The following is a 27,891-nucleotide window of genomic DNA, read 5'->3' as shown; positions in this document are numbered from 1 at the left end:
AACTCCCAAGGCATCAAGGTGGAGGGAAGTTTACTGCAGCTGCAGGAAAACTCCCAACAGCCTATCTCTCTCCAATACCCACCTTTTTCTAACGCTTAAACATTTTAATGCAGTAATTTATGCACGTAACTCCTCTTTGGCTCTCTGAACAGCGCCGGATATCAGCGCTGCGCATCTTGTCGGTGCACTAAACCGTGACAGTTTGGCAGAGATGGAGCGTCTCTGATTACATCAAGATGGCAAGCTGATTCCCAACTGTGATCCAGTGTTGTGAGTCGAGTCTCTGTCCGAGTCGCAGCTGTCCGGTGCAGACATGAGCTCAGACAGGCCGAGCTTTCTCTCGCAGCCCGTGGTGAAGAACATCTTCATGTTCCGGAACGGGGACCCGTACTTCGAGGCCCGTCGGATCGTCATCAATGAGAAGAGGGTGTGTAACTTTGAGACTCTGCTGCGGGAAGTTACCGGCGGGATCCAAGCTCCGTTCGGAGCGGTCAGGACCATCTACACCCCGAGAAGAGGGCACAAGGTGGACTGTATGGAGAGCCTGCAGAGCGGGGAGCAGTATGTGGCAGCAGGGAAGGAGAGGTTCAAGAAGCTGGAGTAAGAACAATTTGCTTTTCTTTTAGTCACTTCATACCAGCAAAGACATTTCAGTGTCAGAGAGAAAAAAAATGCAAGTTTATTTGCTGTGAAAGTAACTAACAATACATTTTAAACAGAACTTCAACAGCCAAACACAGGTGTGTTGGCGTGATGGTCTTGGGCAGGGGAGCCACCAAGGGTTTGTACCCCATTTGGCGCCCCTTGTCAAACGACTAATTAAGATTTATTATTATTTTTTTATGGATTTTATTTTAGGGTTGGGTTTTAAATTTTGGTTTTAAAAAATCCACACAAATTTACAATCAATGATGAACAAGAGTCTGCTTCTAGACCTGCAGAAAGAGAAAATTAAACAAAAAAAGGGACATGCAACAATAAAACAGGAGCAAACTATCACTACATCAACTTGATGAGAAAGAATAAAATCAACATTGTTTTTACTGAACAATCACACAATAATAAATCACAGTGCCTTTAGTGCCAACCACAGCCTTGTTGAAAATGCCCAAGTCCAAACTTATGAGAGGAGCAACAATGTGGATTTGTTACATGATACTCTTAGCCTGGCAAGCCATCCTATATATGTGAATCTACCTGGCTACCACCCATACACAGAGCTCGCTCACGGGGCAGGAACTACATGTCTCTGCATGCTATTGGACAATGACAAATGCTAGTTAATTGGCTATCTAGTGATTGGCCCACCAAAACTATAAAGCACTATGATTGGTCCACCAAAACCATAGAGCATTATGATTGGTCCACCAAACCAATAAAAACATATGACTGGTCCACCAAACCAGTAGAGCACTATAAATTGAAAGACACTAGACTGTTCAGGCCTGTGGAGGCTCTGATGGAACGTGGCTAGACTGACCTACAGAGAAAAAACATATTTTTCTGTTTAGATGTCCAGCCTACGATACTCTGGGATAAGTAACTGATTTAACTGATGAATTTTACATATTTCTTTAATAACAAATAAAGGATTGCATGAAGGAATAAATGGAACCCATGTTTGTCTCTAATTGTGGAAATTTACATTACTGAAACAATAAAAGTCAATATAAACCGATGCCACACAATGGGATATACAAGAGTTACATTTAAACACTGGTTAAAGAGATGAGCAGGTATTGTTGAGCCCAGGCCTGTTTTGGATTTGCAAAACAACAAATGTACATAAACAGCTAAATAAAATAGTACATTTTTACACTTTATATTTCTAGACAACAATTACACTTAAAAACTAGCTTACAAAATTGTATTCCCAAGAACAAATATCATGTATGAAACTAAACAAAGTGACTGTTTTATTGCAGTATTATTGCAGTATATGGGATATTGTATCAGATTTGCGATTTTACATGACCTACATTAGACTTGTTGGCTGAGTCGTGGTATTAACCTTTCTGTGACTCATCCATTGTATGTCGCTGAGTCACAGTTGCAAATGAGATCAGTCTTGAACGTGACTTGGTTCATCCCGACACTAAAAATAACTGGATTTAAGGATGAGCTGATATGATTTGTGCAACCGGTGACTGAGTGGATGCATGTTTGCAAGCTGCCACTAATCATTCTGTTGCAAGAACAATAGACCCACTTTTGCTTCTCCAGTGAGTTTCACCATTTGGTCAGCAGCGTCATTGGCATAAACTTGCTCTTGACATTGGTGGGGTCCTATTGGTGGTGCTAATAAAAGAGACTCTCGAGTTCATGGCCGTTGTCCTCTCTTCATGTGCAGATTTTATACAGTTAGCGTCATCTTCTCAGGACCCTTGGTTACACTCAATCGCTTTTAGCCCAACGTATCACTCATGTCGCATTGCAAACACAGGAGTCTTGCATATGACTGGAATGTTTTCTTTCATGCTTTGGTGCTGCTAACAACCGGTGTCGCAGAGGCGGTCAAATTATTGGTGGAGACTGTTTGGTCATTGCTGGATAATGGTGGGGACACGTCACCTTCGTCCATGCCAAATCTAAGCCCTTCGGTCAGCACTAGTACAGTGGTTCCAAACATTTTTTCATGAGGACCTCCTTTCCTGTGTCCAAGACAAGCCAGGGCCCCCCAACCCCAACTCTTTCCTGCATGCACACAATTAAAAGTGAATAATTAAAAACTCTACAGAGTCATGTCTCTTACACAGATTAGTCATTGTACTATTGGATGTGTTATTCGGATTTTATACAAGTAATCTTTACAAATATAATCTTGATAATCTCACATATCAGCATTGGCATAATTGTAGGGACCCCTGCAATCTTGTAGGAACCCTTTTGGGAGGGTTGCAGACCCCAGGTTGGGAACCGCCACTCTAGTATAATAATCACATGCAACTTTAAAGTCGAACACCCCCCACTGATGAAAATAGTAACTTATTTGTAAACTATTCTCACTAATACATCATCAAAGCATGTATGATTAACTCAGTTTTCCTGATCTTTACACTTTCTCTCTAGCTACCTACAGATCGCCCCCAGAAAGAAGAAGATGATGCAGACTCTGCCACTGCAGGTAAGGCAGGACAACAGCCAGGGGTTCTGTATGTATGATCAGGAACTTTATTTCACTATGGGTTTGATGTAAGAACATTCTTCAACAAGGAACATGTCTCTTCATTCAGCTCAAACAAGTGAAGGGCCGTTTCTCAGTACTCTAGTACGTTCTTGTGTTCTTGGCAAGTACAGCAGAAAGTCCATTCTACCGAGTACAGGAGGGTGAGGAGAGCGTTTGGAACAGAATCTTACTCCATTGCATCACAGCTAAAAACAACTTCACGCAATGTATTATGGAATACTTTGTTGTCTCAAGTCCAAAGAAGAATGCATTGATGCATCGTCGATACAAGGAGCAGAACAAGAACACTTTGAGCGAACTTGCCACGATACGTACTTAGGATTGGAACAGTATTGGGCCAGCGTTGGTGACGTTTCACAAGGATGAAAGTACGCATGTTCAGACGAGTATGCAGTAGGAGAAACAGCCATTGTTTAAATTTAAAAACTAAAGATGTGACAGATTTAAAAAGACATGTAAAGCCTGGTGGATTGCTCAGCATTCCTCCTCTGTTGTTGTCTGTGAAGAAACAGGTAGTAGATGTCTCAGTAACCATGCATTATTGATTTATGGATCATAACCATCCCTCCTTTTAATGCATCTTTAATCACCAGCTCTGGAGTCACAGCCAAAGAAGGAGCAAGTTCACGTGTTTAGAAAGGCACTTTAAAAAAGGGTCTCTGAATGAATTTTATCCAGAGAAAAGTTAGTTTCTGCTACATCAAATCAAATCATAGATACTTTATTAATCCCAGACCTCAGTGGTCTAGTGGTACGAGTGTCCACTGGGACTGGGACATCGAGGTTCAAATCCTGGTCGGGTCATACTAAAGACTTTGAAAATGGGACCCAATGCCTCCCCACATGACAGCATTAAGGGGTTGAACTGGGGGCCAGTGCTGGTGCGGTTCAAATGAAGAGATGTAATTCCACAAGTCTGTGATGATGACTAATGGGACTTTAACTTTAACTAAACCTTAAAATCAGAATTTGTTGCAATGAGAAAATGTAAAAACATTATAATCACACACAACGTGTCTAGCCACCAATTTTGGTCTCCTTGGCCAGGTCCCCAACATGCATGAAGAGATCCTGGGGACTAACAAGTAGCCCACCTTAGAATGACTTGTATTATGACAAAACTTCCACCAGAATATTCTAAGCCACTCCTAAGTAGGGTTGGGCATCGAGCATCGGTTGGAACTGGAACAAACTGTGAGTTTTTCCTGGAACTGTTCAAATTTTATAATTTTGATTCCTAATTTCAATTCCCAGTGCACCGACCAGAAGAAGAATCCACGGCCAACCCACGGCTGTGAAAATGACATGATCTGCTCATTCTGATCCACGCCTTTCAGAGCAGATCGTGCCACCTGTTTGTCCTCTCGCCGAGACCCTGGCTGCAGCATCGCGTCTTTCCCCCTCCCTTCCCTCACACCCGACACACAGCGCCAAAAATTTAAACAAACGTGTCTGTCAACTTTGTGACATTGATGAAGTGATGAAGTTTGCATCCTGCTGTGAAAAATACTGCGCAAAGGAAGCTCATTACAAATGCATAAACACTGTGAATTTAATACAAGTTTTAAAGAACGAACTCTGGTCGGTGTGAGATGAGTTTTTAAGTTTCAGTTCCTCTTTTGACTTAATCAATGCTGCTGCATGTTGGCGTAGATTCCCAGTCATGCCAGACACGATCATCCTGAGTTTTTGTTGCTGGACTTTCTATCTTTAAGACATCCTAGACGCCTCATCAGTTCCCCATAATTTGATGTGGTCAGAAACAAACACACAGATTGTGCTGCAGGTCTTTTATTCTTGAAAACCTTTTTTTTGTCTAAATTAAGGTGTTTATTGTTCTTAGAATTAATATACACATTCAGATTATTTCATAAAGTAAGACTTGATGCCTCTTGAAGGATCAGAATAGGAACTGGGATTGAAACCAGAATTGTTCAAATTAAAACGATGCCCAGCGCTACTCCGAAACTCTGGAATGCATTTGATCTTTCTGTGCGTCTGTCTCCTTCACACGCACGTTTCAAATCTAGCCTTGAGTTTACTATGACTAAATGTCATGTCTTTGTTTTAACCTGCTGCTCGTTGATTTCATTTTTAACAGTCTGTTTTATACTCTTTGATTGTGAGGGGCTCTTTTAGTATTAGTTTGACTGTTTTGAGTCTGTTTCTGTCGTCGTCTCTTGTGTTAAGCACTTTCATCAGCTGTTTTTAAATGTGCTCTACAAACACATTTGGTATGGATTTATTAAACCAGAGTTTTCTTAGATATATCCTTCCATTAAATTTATTTTCTGTCTGTTTGCTTCTACATGTTAAAATCTACGTCAGCAGTAGCTCAAGAGGAAGAGTGGGTTGACCAGTAACTAGCGTAATTTAATCCATTAGGAGGACTGGGAAAGCTGCTAATGTGGCGTTCAATGACCAGGAGAAGCTCAGTTTTTTACAGCACTCTGTGAGACAACAAAGCTCTGTGAATTATATTGTTTTAGGGGGTTCCAACATGTTTTTTGGTGTTGCGAGTTTAGTAATGGAGATATTAAATGAACACAAACAATGTGCTTCCATTCTGCTTCACAAACAACTCTTCTAATTTTACTAATGCTGTTTTTTTATTTTTTTGGACAGTGTCTGCTGAGTCACAACCAGTCAGCGTGAGTTAACCAAAAGTTACACTCAGAGAAACTAGAAGTACTCAGAACTCCTACGTTTTGAGTTGAACAGAATTAATTAAACTTTTTCTCTGAAGCCTGTGATAAAAATGGGAACAGAATTACCTGTGAGGTCATTAATCTTAAGAGTAAAATACAGGAAAAATAAACAACCCATAAACGTTTCTTGGTGAAACAGAAATAGTTCAGAATAGTTTGGCTTCCCCATATAGCAAAAACGTATATGGGTGTATTTGTTCTCAGGTGTATAGACTAGGGATGTGTATTGGTGAAATTCTGGAGATGCGATACAGTGGGGACAATTTGATATATTGCGATACATTGTGATACATTGAGCCAGACGATATTAGCGATTAATTTAAACTGAAATTATTGTAGAAAAATTCAGTAAACAGTCTAAACTGATACATAACATGCTTAACATGAAGTATGTGAACCATAAAAGAGGGATTTACATTTTAATAGTGGAAACAAAACCCATTGGACACTGCAGCTAACTAGTCAGTGTTTGAATTGCACCAAAAGAAAAGAAAATACACAAATGTTTGCATATAAATTCTTCCAAAATTGCAATACACAACTTTTAAATATTGATTTAATATTGCAGGAAAAATATTGCAACATTTTGCCGTATAATCTTGTGTATAGGTTGCAAGGATAAAAAAAACCTTTCCTGTCTTTAAAAAAGAAGTTAAAAAAGCCATATCAGTATTTTCTGACATCCCTAATGGGCACTTTAAAACAAACTAAGGGTATTTTTGATCGATCTGCAGTTAAAACTGATTGTGATGGTGAACATCACTAAACATCCAAACTCTCTTTAGAATGAAATCAATCGTGCTTTTTTCTACTCGTTGCTCCGGTTATTAGCTGAGTGGGTTCTGCACGTCTCTGTTTGGTTTAATTGTGTTGTTTCACATTTGACAAATCTAAAGATTTCATAATATTTCAGCCTGTATTAATTGTGACATACAAATTACTACAAGTCAAACTTTAAAAAGGGAAATAATGGAGCCTTCACTCCTCAGTTGCCAGGCTGTGCTCACAGACCCCAGAGGACCGTTATGTTCCTGCGTTGTATTCTCACTTGGTCGATGTCTCAGAGGTGCTGTAGACTGCAGGTGTTATGAGACACAAAAGGCTCAGTCTCTGTCCTATCTTCTGTGACTAGTCTCACACAACTTGTGTCTTTAACGCTGAATTAGAAAAACAGACGGTAGATTTTAAAGGTCATCAGTGTGTGAAATAAACATATTGGGACACCTGATGCTGCTACATGTAGCAGCTGCAGTTGGATTTGAGCTTAAATGACCTGAAACCCTCTCAAACCACTGCTCAGTACTAGCATCCGTGTTTCTTCAGTCTCCAGGCACAAGTCCCTAAAGTTTGAGCAGGTCTGTTTTTCTGAGCCTCTGAATGTTCTTTCACATTCCCCAAAGGGGCCTTGTGATCATTCCGGAACTGCGCTGCTCTGGGTGGCTGCATGTTGGAGTAGCTCTGTTGAATATTTGTAAGTTTTGCCTTTTCTTGGACATTTTTTCTTCAAGTTTCTCAAGAAAAATGGTATTTTTTTTTTGGACATTTTACTTTTCTGTTTCTGGTGCTGTGAAGCTTGGAGGATTTTTACTGCTATTTTTTCACTTTTTTCAGTTTTTAAGCATTTGCTATGATGTGTAACCATGGCAACAAGCTGATTTACAGTCTGGAGCACCTGATTAACATTGGAAAGGCTGAAATAATACCTCAACTGAAGCTACAAATCCCAAATGAGCTAAAACGCAAGAAGCGTGGGTGCAGAGCGGGAGCAAAACAGAGACAGAGAAAGAGGAAATTCAAACCCTCTCTTCCATCGATCATAATGGGCAATGTGAAATCACTGGCCAACAAGGTGGAGGAACTCCAAGCTCTTTCAAGGACTCAGCCAGAGTTTCGGCCATGCAGTGTTACGTGTTTCTCTGAGACGTGGCTGCAGGACCATTTCCCGATTCCAGCGTCTCTCTGCCAGGATTCCTGACTGTACGAGCAGACAGATCTGAAGAGGAGCGAGAAAAGAAAAGGAGGTGGAGTGGCAGTGCTTGTCAACAACAGATGGTACCATCCAGGTCATGTGTCAGTAAAATGTCGTCTCTGCAGCCCAGATGTTGAACTCTTGGCAGTAAGTTGTCGCCCATATTATTTGCCAAGAGAGTCCACCAGTGTTGTCATGGCAACTGTTTATATTCTACCTTCAGCCATTGCCAAAAATGCATGCGATGCCATCAGTTCCATTGTCGCTAAGCTACAAACCCAGCACCCTAATGCATTTGTGACTATATCTGGTGATTTTAATCATGCCTCGCTCTCTGCTACACTTCCAACATTTCAACAGTTTGTCAGCTGCTCCACCAGAGATAACAAGACATTGGATTTGTGTTATGCAAATGTAAAGAATGCATACATGTCCAAAACAAGACATCCTCTGGGACAATCAGATCACAATCTTGTTTTTCTCTGCTCAGAATACAAACCACTTGTTCAGAGGCAACCTGTGACAAGAAGAACTGTGAGAAAATGGTTACAGGATGCTGAAGAAGCCTTGCAGGTTTGCTTTGAGACCACAGATTGGATGACTGTCAAGGATATGAAGAGGACATCAATGTATATAAACTTCTGTGTGGACAACATCATACCCACCAGAACAGGGAGATGCATTGCTAATAACAAACCCTGGATCACCAGTGTACTGACAAATCTGCCAATTGAGAAAAAGAGCCTTCATGGAGAGAGACAAGGAATTATTGTGGAGTATACAGAAGCAATTGAAGATCAAGATCAGAGATAGCAAGGAGGCATACAGGAAGAAGCTGGGGAACAAACTACAGAGGAACAATATCAGAGATGTCTGGCCAGGGATGAAGAAGATCACAGGCTTCAAGCAGAGGAAGGATTGCACAGATGGCAGCGTGGACATAGCCAATGAACTGAACAAGTCCTTCAATAGGTTCAGTTCAGGAACAAACCCAGCATCCAGAGCAGCTCTGCACAAGGCCTGTGCAGCTCTGCACAGGCCTTCATTACCTTCGCCTGGATTAAAGACTACCTGACAAATAGACCACAGTTTGTGAGGCTGAAGAGCTGCATATCAAACCAGATGATTAGTAATACTGGAGCACCACAGAGGACTGTACTGTCACCATTCCTTTTCACCCTGTACACCTCAGACTTCCAGTACAAATCAGAGACCTGTCATCTACAGAAATACTCAGATGACTCTGCAGTTGTCGGGTGTATCAGAAATGGACAGGAAGCTGAGTACAGAGAGCTGGTGGAGCGCTTTGTGGCATGGTGTGGAAACAATCATCTGACCTTGAACGTGAACAAAACAAAGGAGATCATTTTAGACTTCAGAAGAAACAGGGTGGAGTCAAACACTGTTTCCATCATGGGAGAAGAAGTGGAGGTGGTTGAGGAATACAAATACCTTGGAGTTCGCCTGGACAACAGACTGGACTGGAGAAAGAACAGTGAAGCCATTTACAAGAAGGGAAACAGCAGACTGCACTTCTTGAGGACGCTTAGGTCCTTCAATGTCTGTAGCAAAATGCTGCAGATCTTCTACAAGTCTGTTGTTGAGAGTGTAATCTTTTCAGCCATCGTCCGTTGGGGTAGTAACATCAGAAGCAGGGACCTGAAAAGGCTCAACAGCCTAATAAAAAAGGCTGGTTCTGTTCTGGGGATGACTATGGAACCACTGGAGGAGATAATGCAAAGAAGGATTCTCCAGAGAATCAAGAAAATGATGGACAACCCTAAGCATTCTCTTCACAAGACTGTCTGACAATGGAAGAGTGTCTTCAGTCAGAGGCTTCTTCAGTTTTGCTGCAACACTGGCCGCTATGGACCGCGCTTCCTGCCAACAGCCATTGTAATATACAATAACTCTTTGATGACTTGGTTATTATTATTATGAGCTACTACAGCAATCAATTTCCCTCTAGGATTAATAAAGTATTTTTGAATTGAATTGAATTGAAGTGATCTAGTAACGAGGTTTCAGGGGTTGGCTGTTGTTACAACACAAAGTAAGTCATAACTTTCTGCGGATGCTTTTTCCATCATTGCCCATTTAACATGTAGACAGTGCCAGACGTAATCTGCAGTCCCTTCAGTGCCTAAATAACACATCCACAGTCTTGGGGTCATTTTTGATAGTGACCTTTCATTTGAAAGACTGATACATTCTTTGGTTGAAGGCTGTTTGTTACAGCTTCGGCTTTTGCCCAAGGTCAAACCTTTTTTTTATCGCGGAGGGATATTGAGATAGCGAATCATGGTTTTATCTTATCACGTCTTGATTTTTGTAACTCTATATTTTGGTATCAACAAATATTGAATATGGAGGTTGCACCTGGCCCAGAATGCTGCAGCTAGATTCTTAGCCGGTGCAAGGAAATGTGACTCAGTGTCTCCGATTTTAGCTTCTCTGCACCGGCTGCCAGTCAGCTTTAGAGATTGGTGTAAAATGTTATTTTTGTTTTTTTAAATCTTTGCATGAGAAGACGCCTACCTACTCATCTGACCTGTGTGTTCTCTATTGCCCTTCCAGAGTACCAAGGTCCTCTGGTCAATTGACCATCTCCCTCTTTCCTATTAACTCTCTCTCTTTCTTTACATTTTTTAACCACAATTTTCAATTTTTGCTTATTTTAAACATTTTTAATAATTTTCAAAAATTTCTTTTTAATATTTTAAATGTTTTGTTTTGTGAAGCGCCTCGTGATTTTTTATCTTGAGAGGTGCTAAGATAGTTTCTTCTTCTTCTTCTTGTGCATTCCCAGCACTAGATGTAAAACTAGAGGGGACAGGGCTTTTGCGGTTGCAGCACCTCGTCTGTGGGACTCTTTACCATCAACTGACCTGTTTAAGTCTAGGCTTAAGGCATATTTTATTCCCTTGCGTTTAGCGATCGTTAATTTAGTATTGTAAATAATGTTTTTTTTAATCATGCTATTATTTTATTCAGTATTTTCAGGAATTTCTGTGTGTGTTAAGCACTTGTCCACAACATTTTGCTGCTGTAAACATGTCATATATAAATAAATTGACAGTGCCTGCTGACGCTACATATTCACCTTTCAGTTTTCTTCTTTCAGGTCAAACCGCTACCTCCAAATAGAATCATCGTGTCGGCCCGGTTTCTGAAACCCATTAAAGAGCCTTGCCCGATATTGTGAGTTGACCAGTGTCGCCCTGTTTGGCTTGAAGTTTATTTTTTTATTTATTTATTTTTCCCAGAAGTGAGATACAGAATTGATTTATTTGTTTGAGAACTTAATAGCATTGCTGCAAATGCCAGAGTTAGCCAGTCCTCCACTGTTATTGAACAGGATAATCAAATACACCAAGATAAAATAATACACTCATACATAAAAATGTACGGTATACACACACATCTCTCTCTCTCTCTCTCTCTCTCTCTCTCTCTCTCTCTCTCTCTCTCTCTCTCTCTCTATATATATATATATATATATATATATATGTATATATATATATATATATATATATATATATATATATATATATATATATATATATATATATATATATGTATATATATATATATATATATATATATATATATATAAGGGTGGCCTTTTATTGTGGGCAGTATAAGGTACACCTGTGCACTAATCATGATGTCAGATCAGCATCTTGATGTGGCACACCTGTGAGGTGGGATGGATTACCTCAGCAAAGCAGAAGTGCTCATTATCACACATTTAGACAACAATTTTTGAGAGAAATGGTAATATTGTGTATCTGGAATGAATTTTAGTTATTTAAGCCCATCTCATGAAAAATCGGAGCAGAAACAAAGGTGTTGCGTTTATGTTTTTGTTGAGTGTATTTATGTATATATATATATATATATATATATATATATATATGTATATGTATGTATGTATGTCTACATATATAGCTATATCTATCTATATCTATATATATCCATATCTATCTATCTATCTATCTATCTATCTATCTATCTCTCTCTCTCTCTCTCTCTCTCTCTCTCTCTCTCTCTCTCTCTCTGTATATATATATATATATATATATATATATATATATATATATATATATATATATACACACACATATATTTTTGGTTTGACTGAATTATTTACTGACTCCGTGCATCATTCATCCACAGTGTGGTGGCGAATGGTGATGCTTTCAACCCTGTAGTGAGGCTCCTTATTCACCAGAGGATGATGGAGCAGTTTGATAACATCCTTGAACTGATTACAGAGAAGATGGGTCTGAGAGTCCTGGGAGGCGTTCGAAGGTAAAAACAGCCACCCTGACTGAACAATGATGCCGTTTCCACATCTTAACGGTGCTGCAACAGGTTCTTCCTGCTTCAGTGAAACCTGATTTTAGAGTTGTAGTTAAACTGGTGCAAATACATGAAGATGTCATTTTGACCGGTTTTCCGTTTCAGCTTGTTCACCTATAACGGCCACCAGGTGACAGATGGGAGTGAACTGGAGTGTGGGCAGCTTTATGTGGCCGTGGGAAGAGAACGATTTAAGAAGCTTCCGTACAGCGACCTTCTTTTCCCCAGGCCCAAAGGAACAAGACGGATCAAAGGGTAACCTCTCTCTGCTGGGGGGAGATCCACTAACACAGCCTGAGTAAAAACGTTACACGTATCTGTCAAGCAGGTTTTAGGTTAGAACATTTTATTCATGATACAAAACTCCGTGCACCGGTCCAACTCACATTGCAGTTTATTCAGTGACGGATCGGGCCACTGCCTAATGAGCCACCATCTTTAAATAATCATAAATACAGTCATGTGACAAACACCTGCTGAAAAATGCATATAGGTATACAGTAGTACTAAAACATAAACAAATGTTAAAAACACTACTACCAAGTCACCATAACAGCTGTTAAACTGTTATCATTATTATCATCATCTAATATTAATTAGTGATATTAATTGGAAAGATCTTTCCAAATGTTCTCTTTTGTGCTCCTTGTGGAGGCAGAGTCGTCTTGTTTGGTGCAGTGTTGCTGTAGCTTTTGGAAAATGGGCCAAATCTCACCACAGGTCTGACTTTAGTCGCTGAGTCTGCTAGTGTGGAGGCGTGATGATGCCAACATGATAGGCAGTGCTAGGTGATTAATTACCTGATGTAATAATAAGAGAGGACGTGCAAACGTTACAACTGCTGCTGCGTTTGAATTCACTCATCTTAAACGGGTCAAAACCACGACATGCACTCTAAGTTATCGAGTATTTTGTGCACAAATGCTTTCGCGTGTTCGTGGTGTTTCCTCCCTTTGATGAAATATCTACTTTACAAATACTGCAAGTTTCCCCGTTACTATAACCAAATCTTTGAGCGACTGTGCCGCCACGTTACCTGCTGAGTAAATGCATAAGCTACATACTGTGCGTGGCGACGTCATTCACGTCGACTGGAATTGATAAGAGAATTGTTTTAAAAAACGATTCCTAGGAATTGAAACAGTGGGAACTGGTTTTCAATTCCCACCTCTACTACCATTACCTGTTTTTATTATTTTTATTTTTTTTTTCCATATTTTTAGAAAATACAAAGATTAAAGAAAACAATTCACAGAAGCTGATACAAATATTACATTTCATATCTAATTCTTTAAATACGTAAATCAGTTTTGTGGCATTTGTGTGAGTTGTTCCCAGACAATCCCTTAGTTTTTAATTCATGTTAAAAATAAACGGTTAAAACTAAGCAAGTAATGAATGACTTCTTAAACAGCATTAGAACACGTTTTACATCCTAAATTATTAATATCACAGTTAACCTGAGGTTTTATAGGCTAAAGCATCTTTGTTGTGTATCTGTCTGCAGAGAAAGTTGACTCATTCCTGAGCTGAACAGAGATTAAACCTTTTATTTGATCTGTTTAGTATCCACATTTAATTAAAAAAATGTACTATAACAGCGACGCATCTTAATATAATTCTATTTTTTTCTTTTACAGAATGAAGGCTTACTCTTTACCACCCATCTACCGGTTTGCTAAACAAAGAGGAAACGTAAGTATTCAAATTGCATAATTGTACTTTCTTGTTTTAGCAACGTTCAGCGTGCAATTACACATTTACAACATGACATTTAGAGTAGAAGTAAGGAAGAGACTCGTCAGGTGCACAGGAAGTCACCAAAGGTGTCTGACAACATGGCAGCATCCAGATTTGCTTTCAGCTAATTTGCTCTCACTGTGCAGAGAATCACACGTCATGTACACTTCTGAATTCATACTCACAGTTCAGCAGAAGTACTGAGAAAAAAAACACAGTTCTCTCTGTCTGTGAATGCCCACATGCAAGAAATTTAACCAGTTTTCACCATCATGCAACAAAACCTACATGTGTAAGGCTCTTGGGCTTTTATTGAGAACTGATGTGGGATTTTCTCCCCTAAATCCTCCAATTTCATCTTCAGATAATAAAACATTGCATTAACAGAATTCTTAATTAATACAAACCTTTGTTCAACAACACAAGACACAGTTATATTTGTTATGGTCTTCCACGTTTTCAATCAGTTTGCCATCCACTTGCCACAGAGTAAATCCACGGTTGGATCCAGTGACAGCGGAGATGGAGAGTCTAAAGGATCTCCTCAGAACCCCAGCAGCAGCAGCAAGGAGCACCTGTCCTCTGCTGTTGGGGACATCTCTCAGGCCAGACTCCTGTCCCTCAGGACGCGGAAGAGCCGACAGAGCATCACAGACAACGGTAACGCTGTCTGACTTCATATTTATGTCACTAGTAAAACTTACTCATGAAAAACATCAGTAACTGAATTTTAATCAGCCACAAACTAACTCTCTAAAGTACGACACAACAAAGAGGCAGCGTTTCACACAGACTGTGATGTAACGTCCTGGCTATGAAAGCTTACACAACCTGCTGTGTGGCTTTATGTCCACACAGTGGCGCTATTGCTCTGTGAAGCAAACAACTTGAGCCAAAGAAGGTATATTGGGCCTCATGACTTTGGCTATTATCACAAGAAACACATGACATCATCCTTCGGGCTTCTGACCGATCGTATAATGTCCTCCCACAACTGTGTTAGTCTGTCTCTGGGTGCAAAACCAAGAACCCTGGAAAGGTTTTAGTTTTATCTGTTGAAGCTGCTGAAATCACATTAATCTCCACAAATACAATAATTTTATTTTTCATTTTTGCCAACTGCAGACGACCTTCTTATGTCTCCAGCTGTTTAAAAAATATCACGTCACCTCGTCCTGCCTGATAGATGCTGCTCCTTCGCTCTTCTGGCAGGAAGCTGAAGCTCAGAGGAGCGTTGAGAATTAGTGTCTGTGGCTCAGGGGAGCTGGCATTTTCCATCAAAAGAGAGGATTCAGGATTGTTTGTGCTCTGTGTGCTCTCGTCTTCCTCTTTCTGCAAGCGCTTTTCTTTTTATTTATCTTGTAATGTCGTTCTCTAAATCCTCTGTATCAAATTGTTTAGTGTGTCTGTTACAGAGGCAGAAAATCACGTTACATTATTGGTAACATTGGATGACATTGACCCAAAATCGAATTAACAAAGAGACAGCTTAGAGAAACGAGATCAGTCATAAGACGAGATTGTTTGGTTTTGCTTTCAGACCGTTTCACTTCCCCGTTTTCTCTCCGCTGTTTGACCTCAAAGCGCTTATCTAAATGCAGCCATGTTAACAGGATGCAGTAGTTTGCTTATTTGTTTAGGTTTGTGGAGGGACGCTGTGAATTTGATGCAGCTTTAAAGATGTTTGTCTCTGTCCGTGGTGCTGAATGACAACTCTCCCCTCCTATAACAAAACCCATTCTTGGTGTTATTTATGCATAAAATTAACAAATCAGCTCTACAGTCATTAGCATTTCCAGGCTTGTGTTGATGTTTGGGAACACAGCGTTCATGTGTCTTTGGACGGTCGTTCACAGCAGCACACACACAACGGTTTTTGGTGTTTATTTCCCTTTGAGTAATCCTGCTGTAGCTGGGTTTGAGGTAAACACGTTCAGCTGTGATGCCAAAAGGAAGCCAGCCAAAACGCCAGCAGAGTCTTTGGAGAAGAACGCAACATTAAAACCACTTCTCTTCTCAGATGAGCCGGAGCCCTGGAAAAAGTACAAAAACGGTTATGTCATTATGCCGTGTGTGTGTGTGTGTGTGTGTGTGTGTGTGTGTGTGTGTGTGTGTGTGTGTGTGTGTGTGTGTGTGTGTGTGTGTGTGTGTGTGTCTGCATGTTTCAAAAGAGGAAAAGAAAGGGCAGCATGTTAGAGCCTCAAAAGCAATGAGATCAACAAGTGGATGACACAGGTATAGTAACTCGAGATACTCTCTCTTCTGTCGTATCAATTTGTGTGTGTGTGTGTGTGTGTGTGTGTGTGTGTGTGTGTGTGTGTGTGTGTTATATTCTTCTGCTATACCCGTTATTCACCGTCTATCAGCTGGTAGCCGGACTGAGTTTAACTCCAGCACTTTGCATGGTAACGCTTCACTGTTTTCTGCTTCCCTGGCGTGAACACGGTGATGAGTGACAGCGTGGACACGGGGGCTGGGGTGGGGGTGGTGGTGATGCAACAACTCAAGCAGTAAAGGCCATAGAGTGAATTTGAAGCCACCATGACAAAGACATCAAGCTTTAAAGACATAACCAACAAGCCGGCATCTCGCTTGAGCCAACATGTTAAAGCCCATTTAAAGTGACAGTTCAATGTGTTTGAACCATGGAAAAGTTTAGGAACAAGACTCTATTATCTGCTGTAGATCGCTGTTTGAAGAGCCTCAGTTTGGGAAAACTTATTTTATACACTATAAATCTGTATCATACATACATACATATATATATATATATATATATATATATATATATATATATATATATATATATATATTACCAGAGATAATTTTTTTAGCCCTCCCATTAGCTGTTAGCTCCTAAATCTTGCAAGAACTAAACTCTATTTCTTCTGAGCTGAGGACATTAGAAAGGCTATTCGTACAGACAAAGTATTATTTGTATTTACTTGTTTTCACAGAAACCCGCTTTAGGAAACTCTGACCCATCCCTTTAAGAAAACCATTAATTATTGATGAAAACTGGCTGGCCTTCGCAGTTCTGTTTGGGAAAAACACATCCATGTTGGATTTGGATCGAGGCAATTAGCAGTGGTTTCTAACCTCAGAATAGAAATGGGATGTTTATCAGTGTTCTCTTTCTTAAGGGCCCCTGTGACCAATTCAGTTAATGGCTCCCCCGAGAAGAAGGGAGATAAAAAGTAAAAACACTACGTGTGAGAAGAGAAATGAATGCATCTGAAGAGGTGAAGAGGGGAGGATAGACAGGTGTAGAAGAGCATGAGGAGAAAGAGATCAAAATAAAGAAAGATGGGAATTGAATCTTAAATTAGACAAGTACGAGTGCTGAGCAGCACAGAGAGATACTGAGGGGTAGTGGCGAAGGGCGGGGCTTAGATAATTGCCTTTCATTTGGATAATCTCTCCATTTAGAGTCATCAAAGCAAATTTCTTTTTCTATGCCGTTGCTGGGGCCAAATTGCAGTTCTGAAATCAACAAAGAGCCTTGTGCATGACGACGGGAAGGACTGACAGACATGTATGCTCAAGAGGAGAGACAGGAAAGGTTAAGGCAGATGGAGAGACAGGCCTGCAGATAATCAGCTTTTTCCGGCATGCATCAGTGAGGACCTGGCTAATTAAAGCAGGGTGGTAGCAGGTACATTTATTCAGTCTCATTTAGTAAAGAATTCATATTATTGTAATATGTTTTAGTCTTTTTTTAAAGAAATCAACAGTAAATTTAAATAAAGTCGGTTTATTTTTTTCATTTGAAGGTATGATTTAATAATTGTTAGGCCGATCTTTAAGGCTCTGTTCTGCTGTAAGTGCAGCAGTCTTTTGTGCAGAAGTTCATGGTGTCTTCAGTTTTATCAGTCATCACATGCAGGTCCTGATAACCAAGGTAACTCAGTAAGTGCCTGCACTAAAACCTCGAGGGCGTTCGGTTTACACCAAACCTCCCGTTCTGAAAAGCCTGTTGCTTTCCTTTCATGCGCTCTGTCTCTGAGTGCTGCAGTTCACTTTCATGAAGGATGCACATTATCCCTCACACCCACTCCTGTTCCTTTCTTCCTTCATTCTTTATTTTCTTCAAAAATGCTAAATGAAAATATTCCAGTTTATTATTTGCAAGCATGGACATAATTTTCACTTTAGAAGTGGGGGACACGGGGGGTGGGGTGGGGGTTGGGTGTTATCTGATGGGAAACAGGCTTCAACACAAACGGTTGTTTTCCGCTTGGTCCTAGAGCTCAACCAGTGTCAATTTAATATAGCGTAATATTGTTTTTGGATGGTAAAAAGTGCAGGGGTCAAAACTTGACTTTGGAAAAAGTGGGAGGACATGTCCCCCCTGACCCCCCCCCCCCCCCCCCCCCCCCCAAATTCCGTCCATGTTTGCAAGTGTAATTTCAGAGGAATGAAGCGCACAGAGTGTAAATTGTCTTCCTGTGTGTGTGTGTGTGTGTGTGTGTGTGTGTGTGTGTGTGTGTGTGTGTGTGTGTGTGTGTGTGTGTGTGTGTGCGTGTGTGTCCAGCCTGATCACTACTGTTTTTCTTGAGTCGTAAAGGTGGATCCCTCCCTGCAGAATTAGCCCTGCTAGCATGCATGTATGTACAATGCCTGTCGAGGTTCTGAAAATGCAGAGGAACACACAAAAAGGCTTTGTGTCAGAAAAATGCTGAAAGACAGCTACACTCAAAGCAGATCATTTAGCCGTGAAGTTGCCAGAAGCTAGATTTGCATGTTCATTTAGGTGTTTGTTGCCTGTTCTTAGTTGTTTTTGCACCTTCACACCATCCCTGTCTATCCTTCATGCATTACTTTCATTCCTTTCATCTCTTTTCCACCACTGTGAAGAAAAGAAGGTTTTCCTGACTGATGCAGGATTATTGGATTAAAGAGTGGGGTAGCTGTACTAATCTGTCACATGAATCTGTTAACAAGTGTTTCAGCGGTGGCATACAACAGTGTTGGGTTAGGGTAATGTGTGGCACTCTCAACCACACTGTTACACCCTGATCGCCCTCCAACTATCCTCCCATGTGTCTGTCACCTGTAATCTAACTCACCTCACCTGTTTTGGGTTGAGCACATGCGAGGTTCGTATCAGCTCTAAACACTGGAATGACGCCAGAAAAAAGGAAGCTGACTTTTGTGGATATTGGATGTTTATGTCATGTCTTAAAGGGGATAGCGCAGATTATTTACATAGAAAGGATTTCAACGGTCAAAGGAACTTCATTTAACCTTTAGGAACTGAACTGGATTATGGTAAGTCTTTGTTGGTTGCTCCTCACAATCTCAATCATTTCAAGGAAACACAATCCTTACAAAGTTTGCCTCACAGTAAAGATGACTTTCCCACAAAATAAGATTTATTCTGAGGTGTTTGCTCAGAGCGAGGACAGAGAGTTGCTCCTTTACTTGGTCTTAGTGGTGATCACATCTCCAAGCCTAGAAATCTAGACTAATCATAGCAGTGTAAAAAATACATTTCTCCACACATTGGTCCATAGTAGCCTCTGCAGGTCTACCATTGACTCGGCTCAATCACATCGCTCTTTGTTTGTGGAGGGACAATGGATGGGCTCACCTCTACTGAGCACCGGAAGCAAAAGCGGCGTGGAACGGCACCGCTTCAGATAGACTCCATTATAGTCTATAGAGGGTAACAAACCAGCCGCAACTCGGCAATTTTCCGACGCACTGCGCCACTACAGCTCGGATCAGGTTCTGTTTTTTCCTTGAGCTGCTGCTGGGATGCATCAGTTACCGCAGTTCACATAGGGCTAGATAGGAAATCACACACAGTTTCAGTGTAAAATCCATGGTAATTTTCAAAATAAAAGTATTGCAGCTATGCAGTTTCATTCATATGAAGCTTACGTGTGACCTAACGGCTTACTTACGCACAGCATTGTTCCAGAAGTGCAGTCGTGTGTTTTCATCATGGCTTTGTTCCTGTTGGTGGAGAGGAAGAACATCATCAAACAGTGATATAAAACATGATTTCTTTCTTTTTGGTTTAACGGCAAATTGCATAAACAAACCGTAACCTTCGTCTCGAGGGATCAAGTGATCTCGCGAGGAGGTCGGCGGAAATCTGAAGGGATTTCGTGATGCCGTGAGTTGAGCGAGGAGCACGGAAGAGAAGCCGCTTTGCCGCTGAGACCCTCCCGGCGTGCACTCGAGTGCTGTGATTGTCGCCTTTCTGCTGCCGTTCCATGCCGCTTTTGCTTCCAGTGTGCAGTCGGTGTTAGAGCCATTATGGTGGAGGGGTTTTATGACAAAATTGCAATGGCTCAAGAACGGTGCGTCTTTGAAACGGCTTTGGCATCAACTTTGATTTAGGTTTGGGCTTTTCTTTTAGGCGTGAGCTGATTTAGTGCTTTTGGTTTGTCAGTTGACTCTCTCACTGCTAAAACCCAAAGAACGAGACATGGATAGACACCTGAATGGAGCCATTCCCTTCCCATCCAACAAAACACAGTTCAAAGCATTAGAAAAATCACCATAGACTAGTGCTGCACAGGCTTTGGGATACAAGTCACAAACTAGGGCAACAAAAAAATAACCAAATCTATTTTTATCATTGGCAAAATGATGTAATTTAGGAGTAAAAAGGTCCAATTTACATCAGTAAGTGCCACTCAGAGTCAGGATTGTTAATAAAACTCCATCCTATATCACTAAAACCCTTACGCAGTAGTCATTTGGGCTAAACTGCTATATTTATAGAATTGCATACCACCACTAACATCACTTTTTTCATTATTTCTATTGTTTTTTTTCCTAAACAACAATGCGATGTAATGAATGTATCATTTTATAAAATAAGTTCATTTTGAAACAAGTAGACTGAGATGATCCGCTTCAAAAACCTTCAAATAATAAAGATACCAGGCTGCAAGCTTTCAGGCAGCGGTGAGAAAATAGAAAGAGAGAACAAACCTCGATGAATTATTTAAAAATGGAGCTGAAGCCGTGACCTTTATGAATATGACTCTGCCTGTCTGACTGCAACATTGTTAAGCAGAGCTTTTCCCCTGATTTAATGTCAGAGCTATCTCAGCACAAGGCTGCACACTACCGTAGAGATGACACTAAACCACTGAAAGGGTTCCCTAAAGAGAAGGTGCAGTAGTCATTTATTCACTCATGCATGCGGAGAAATCATAGAAACAAACATGGATGTAATGTAACGGTATTAAACACAACAAGCAGGCTTAGGTTATCAGCTTTTTGTGACTTCTGATAAAGCAGACTTAAGCAGTTTGTAAAAATCTGTTTTACAAAAATCCCAGAAGTGTTAAAGTGGCAGGCTTTACACCCTTAACCTTCTGGAGAGGGAGAGTGTGTGTGTGTGTTTCTTTCTTTGTGCCAAATTACTGTAAACAAAAATAGTGTGACCATACAGTCATTAAATGTTTGACTGAACCCCGGTTAATTGCTGGAGCTCACTTGTTGAGGAGCAACATTTCATAATTACCATTCAGACTTACTTCTACTTTCTTTCCACCCTGTGACTGAAACATGTTTTGAGGATTTAATATTTACGTGAACCTCTGCTCCGTATGGCGAGTGTGACATGGAATCCTTCAGATGTATCACGTGCTATTTTAGAAAGTAAGAGTTTTTCTGGTTAGCACAGGTAGAGACCGTGCTTGACATTCTCAGTGTTTTGATGTACAAGCAAAGGGCTTTACGATAAAAAACATGCATAAGCAGCAAAAGCATCAGTCCTGACATTCAAAAACTTGACAAAAACACAATTTCCCAGAATGCCCTGGGGCAGATTTGAGCCCAGGGTCATAAAGTCGGAGTTTTTCAAGATGACAGAAGCAGAAATAATGTAACCCTTTTTATTAGAAGACGGTGAAACATGAAGTTCAGTCAGAAGCTCAAGTCTGAATCCCTCTAAAGACTCTAGGCATGACTTTGACTAGCCCTCCAAAGACTTGACATTTAAATTGAACTCGCCCTCAGAATAGTTGGAGCTTGACTTGGACTTGTCTTCTTGAGGACTAGATTCAGACTTTCATTTGGCTTGTCCTTTAAATGTTTGAAAACTGAGTTTTAGAAACCCAATGATAACTACATACTTGACTTGAACTCCTCCTTCTTCTCAAGTCTTTGGAATTGACTTGGATTCACCCTGATTTCAGAATTGACTTGTCTTATCTGCTAAAACTATATGACTTGACTTGAACTTGTCCGTCAAAGACTCAATTATTGACTTGAACTTGTCTTCTTGAAGTATTAAACCTCTGAATAAGTAAGACTTGACTTTTGCTAATCCTTTAAACAACTGAAAACTGAGTTGGAGCAACCCACTGACGACTCAAGACTTGACTTAAACTCTCTTTTTAAGTCCCTGGACTTGTCTCTACCCTCTGTAGAGCTGTGACTTGATTTGGACTCATCATATACATGTTCAATATAGCAACTCCTTGTAATTACAGTAGTAGCTGTGGAGGAAACGTGTTTATTTTACAAGATAAACTTGTAAGGGTGCATCTAATATCAATGTTATGTACAGTTGTATATTTTCCAAGGTAAATGGAACACACCATGATGTTCATCCTCCCCAGCATAGACGTTAAAGAATGCACGCAACTCTAAACACCACTCCCTATGACGGCCGCATTTGCAGGGTCCATGTTTTACAAAGTCTATAGCTAACAGGATGTTTTAGCTAGGCGTTTAGCTCATGGAGATCTGGAGCTCACAAACTACGAGAGCATGCCGTTCATAAACCCCTTCACACACAGAATAAACACGCTCACTTTAACGTTTATCAGGCAAAATACGAGCGAGTTGAGTTCACACTCACAAAAAAACAACCAAGTTCACAAACGATAGTTCATTGAACGCTTTCAGACACAACACTGCCTGTTGACGGCTAGCCTTCCCATGGACGTCCAAAATGTTATAAGTGGAGTTGAGACCAGCGGTTTCAACTTTAATGTTCCAAAAAATTGTCAAACTTATCTTACTGTGGCTTATTTTTTTATTATATCCTAATAAGGTATTTCTAATAATTTAAAACAATATTGGCAAGTTATTTTGATTCTCGGAAGAATCTGCAGGAAATTAGGGGACCCCTAGTGGCCATGTGGGCCCCCACGCCTTTGCGTAGTCGACATACTGCAAGAAACCATCCTGCGTAGTGTTGTGATAGTTTAGTGTATCAGTATTTCCTTACATCCCTCGTATTTATGTTTCTGGATTCATCAGATTTAAAAGGATGCCTAAGAAAATGTGTGTGTTTCAGAACGTGTGTGTTTCTGCTGAAAATGGGGATAATGCTTCCATGTTCAGTGATGGAAAGTTATCTTTTTATCCTATCTTCAGTGGTGTTTTATTACATTTCTTATAGCGTTGAACATTTATAACTTCATTTTTCAGGATAGTGGCAGCAGGATCCATTTATATCAGTGATTACACCCACTTACAGCTGCATCCTTGTTTTACCTCATCCTGATGGATGACACATGGCTTCACTCCTGAAACACGGGTACGCTATGTTGTTGTGCCAGCTGTTTAAAAATGAAACAAGCTCTTGTTTCTTCTTGATTATAAAATGTTTAAAAAGTCACATTCATTTATTTGCACACATAAACCCGTCCAATCAGCTGCAGCGTCAGATTGCTAACATGCTGGATTTAATGAAGGGCAGGAAGCGTTGTGTTTAATGAGATTTAGCATCTCCATGAGCGGGTGCCTCCAACTCAAATCATGTTAAGATGTTTAGAGCCGCAGCAGCTCGTTCACCTCTTAGCGCTCGCACCCAGCCATTTTGGCCCCTCCCTCTTCAATAAATGCAAGTGATTTCCATAAAATATTCTTAAAGAGGTCCATTATTATTACCATAACGTTTCATCTTCCACCATGGCTAAACTTCAATCAGTTTTGCATTTTAAATGCATTAAATGTCTCCATAAACTCTTCTAATCTCCACTCGAGTCATTTTTCTTCTCTAACTGCTTTGTGTGCAAAGGGAAACTGCTATTAAAGACATTAATTACAGTCTTCTGCTATTTACCCCCTCCTCTCAGTCTTTTCCTACTTATTTCTGTTTGGAAAGTTCGGTCTCATCCAGTGTTTTGAAACAAGTGTGTAATTACGTTGTTTATCAGAGCGTATAGCTGTGTTTCTCTTATGATGTGTGGTGTTAATTACTCCGAAACATTTGATGCACACGTGAAAAACTGGGGGAGTAAAGCCACAAATTCTTTTTTTACTTCAGCAAATCTGCTTTTATTGGCTCTCTGCTTTGGTGTTTATCGAGCTGGAGCTAGGAGGAAGTCTCGACTTTAATACCAAGACTGAGTTGTTTGGATATAACAGGTGTTTATTCTGGAAAAAATGACCTTTAAAATAGAAAATAGGCAAGTGAAAAATAAATTTTCATTTGGCATTTATCCAAACTCTAATGTAACCTTAGCTGGAGCCTTTATCCACAGATGTCCCGAGGTGAAACATCCAACCTAACATCCCAGCTGCGATCAGCTGTGTGACAGCTGATGATGGACAGTGACAGCTGGATTGTTGGTGGTGTGCAGTCTTAGCATGATGCATCTCTATTGTCTGTGGAATGTTGATTACCTTCATCAAATGTTCACGAGTTCCTCTCTTCTCCACAATGTGTCAGTCCTGAGCTGAGTTTGTTCAAACCCAGCAGCACTGATTAGAAAAGCATAAACGGTTTCACGGTTAGCATTCTGGAGCATGACATAATAAAAGGCTTATTCATTTAACAAGTTTTATGGATTTCAAAATTAATTAGTTTGGTGGGACTTTGGGAAATTCAGTAACAGGATGTTAAAGCAAAGAGTTTCTAAACAGACGGTTGGAACAGAGGAGGGAACAAAAATCAAGATGTTCACTGTTGGGCAACCGTTTCTTTCTGCTCCATCGTTTTAACCCCTTAAAATCGAACCACGTCATTTTGTTCATTACAGTGTGAAGTAGAATAAAAGTCTATTATTAACATTTGAAACGTTTACGATCAGTAAATCTCAGAAGACAAATGATTAAAACTTTTTAAACCACAAGTTTCTCATTTGTCCACAGTTTTACACTCTTAACAAGCTCTTGTGCTTAATCAAACTTGTATACTAATTTGGCTCCAAAAATTAACTTAATGTAAAGGAGGAAAAGGGTGGCTGAATGAGGGCAAAACACACCGGCAGCACGTCCGAAGAGTCCAGCAATCTGCTCCATGTTTCTGTTTAAATGGGTCAACATTCCTCATAAAACTAACTTGCTGCCTTCAAAGAAACACTCAGCGTTTTGTAGAGTTATATTTGAACTTAAATTGACTTTCTGTTTCCAGATGATCCAGAATCAAAGGCTGAAGATGGTGACGCAGAAGGAGAAATGCTGCGAGACATTAAAACTGATGAGGTAAACACACAGAAGTGCACACAAAATATTCTTCCAACGATAATATTTGTCATTGTAAAGACATGTAATAAATAGTTGATTCATTTAGCCTCTTATAGGAGCGCACATACTTTTTCTTATTATTATCTATACCAACTAGAGATGCACCAAAACCCCATTCTTCTGTATACGACTACGTAGATTTGAGAAATCTCCTACAGGACAGCTGTCAAACTGATAGTTTGACTGATTCCAGAGCAGCTTAGCTTCTCTTGGGTTATTGTATATTTTATATAGAAAATGAGTTTTTGATCATATCAGAAGTTTATGCAGAAAAACAACAACTTAATAACATCTCCTACTGTTTAAATGTACTAAATAAGTCAAACGTGAAACTCTTGTAGTAACGTTTTTAGCCAGGTGAGTCCCAGTGTGGGAAAGGCAGTCCTACATAAACAAACACATTTGCCGATGACATTCCGTAGAATGTTCCAAAGTGCATCAGATTATATGGTAATACACCTTTCCATATAGGCAGCAGTCTGGCACCTTCTGCAGAAAAAAAAAAAAGTTTTCTTCAGCTGATTAGAACCGAGTGGCTCTTCAACGTTCTGCTTGTTGAAAAAAGAAAAAAAAATAAGATAAATAAATAAATAAAAAGTTCTGCATGTTGTTCTGAAGCACCCGTTTGTTCTGACAAAAGATGTTCAATATTAAAATGTAATATCCAAAATATTCTGTATGACTTTTGTACTTGTAATGACCAAACCTTTACATGCCATCAGCTTTATCTCCTCTCACTCAAAATATTATAATATGACACATCTGTGGTATCATTTTACAGATCTTTTAGTTTATCTGTTTACTTGTCATAATTTGTACAGGAAGTGTTTAAAGTTTAGGCACACACGATAAGAGATATGTGAAGATAGCGTTCTAAAATAACTGAGTTTTCCTTTGATTTTAGAAGGATGGGAACTCCAAAGAGTTAGACTATTTCTTTGTATCGATAGAACAGCTGACATCGAACATCCCAGGATGGGAGCTTTAATCAGCTCTTGATTCTTTTGTATTGCAGCTGTTAGCCAATAAAATGTACTACTGCTTTGAGAGCATTGATCAGCTGTTAGCAGCACAAATCCTGCTACTATTCTACTCAGATTTACTCCTTGATTTGGTGATGAAGAGTTGAATTACACATCCTGTTCTGTTTGGGTTCCTGCTTTGCAGAAATCTGAAGTTCATCAACATTCCACAACGGAGAGCATAGAAAAGAAAGAAGAAGAGGTAGAAACTCCCGAAAACATCTCAGAGGTAGATGTGTCTGCAAACATGGGGACCAAAAACGAAAAACAAGAGACAAACATGGAAGAAGAAGAAAAGAAGGATGCTGATGAGAAAAATGATGAGAAACTTGAAGAGCTGAAGGCAGAAGAAGAGGTAGAAACTCCCGAAAACATCTCAGAGGTAGATGTGTCTGCAAACATGGGGACCAAAAACGAAAAACAAGAGACAAACATGGAAGAAGAAGAAAAGAAGGATGCTGATGAGAAAAATGATGAGAAACTTGAAGAGCTGAAAGCAGAAGAAGAGGAAACAACAGAAAACGAGCAGAACGTGGTCACAGAAGAGAGTAAGAGTCAGGTTAACGATGAAGAGCAGGAACCAAACAGCAGCGCTGCCGATGGAGATCAGACCGAGGAGAATAAAGAGAAAGAGCATATACTTAATACACCTTCTGAGGCGGAGGTAGAGCAGGACAGCAATACAGAGGAAGATAAGCAAGAGAAGGATGATGGTAACAGGGAGGAAAGCAGCAACATTAATGATGAAGAGTCAGGCGAAGAGCAGAGAGAGACAGAAATCAGCAACAGTCCAGCTGGGACTCGGTTAGAGAACGAGACGAAAGAAAGTGCAGATGATAGAATTAGCAGCAGAAGCAGCATCCGGGATGAAGATGAGAAGAAAACAACAGAAGTTACAGAAGAGAGGACAGCGAATGGAGAAGTAAGTGGAGACACCTGTCCAGGTGCTGCTGTTAAACCAGAGAACGCTGAAGAAGAGAGCAGCAAAAAAGAGGAGGATTAGTAAAGAGAATAAAATGCTGCTAATTTAAAACCAAGCTTCTCAGCAAGTAAAAAGGATGAAAAGAAAGTAGTTTTATTATTATGAGATGCTAATATGTTTGAATGTAAATCAGCCAATTGATGACGATCAAAAGAATAAAAACATTTATTCTGTTTTCATTAAAACTCTTTTACCTCTGGAGTTACTCTGTGGTATCAAGATGATTGTCTGGGTGCTTTTTCAGTCATTTCTCCAAATGAACTGTTCATCATGAGCTAAGCTACATGTACGTGTCTAACTAAACACCAAATCCTATCAGATGTTTGTAAAATGACACAATACGAGCTTTTATTGTGCAGCCAGTATGTGTTCACATGTGTATGTGGTGAGAAAATAAACTCTACAAGTCTCATGTCAAAGTTTTATTCTTTCACGTGTTTAGCTGTTTTAGATTGTTGGCCTTTAGA

General features: G+C 40.0%; 1 protein-coding gene across 1 annotated transcript; it reads left to right on the top strand.

Moving 5' to 3' along the window:
• Positions 1 to 12: 12 nt before the first annotated feature.
• On the top strand, positions 13 to 27,891 carry LOC107378743 (doublecortin domain-containing protein 2). Its single transcript, XM_015949114.3, has 9 exons — positions 13 to 600; positions 3,070 to 3,124; positions 10,989 to 11,065; positions 12,044 to 12,178; positions 12,335 to 12,484; positions 13,870 to 13,924; positions 14,458 to 14,629; positions 25,308 to 25,378; positions 26,588 to 27,891. Exons 1-9 carry the CDS (start codon positions 314 to 316, stop codon positions 27,443 to 27,445), a joined length of 1,860 nt encoding a protein of 619 aa, XP_015804600.3. The 5' UTR covers positions 13 to 313; the 3' UTR covers positions 27,446 to 27,891.

The sequence above is a fragment of the Nothobranchius furzeri genome, chromosome 5 (genome assembly GCF_043380555.1).
Source record: "Nothobranchius furzeri strain GRZ-AD chromosome 5, NfurGRZ-RIMD1, whole genome shotgun sequence".
In the NCBI taxonomy this organism is placed as follows: Eukaryota; Metazoa; Chordata; class Actinopteri; order Cyprinodontiformes; family Nothobranchiidae; genus Nothobranchius; species Nothobranchius furzeri.
The sequence above is the reverse complement of the archived record's forward strand: the minus strand, read 5'-3'. Positions and strand labels throughout refer to the sequence as shown.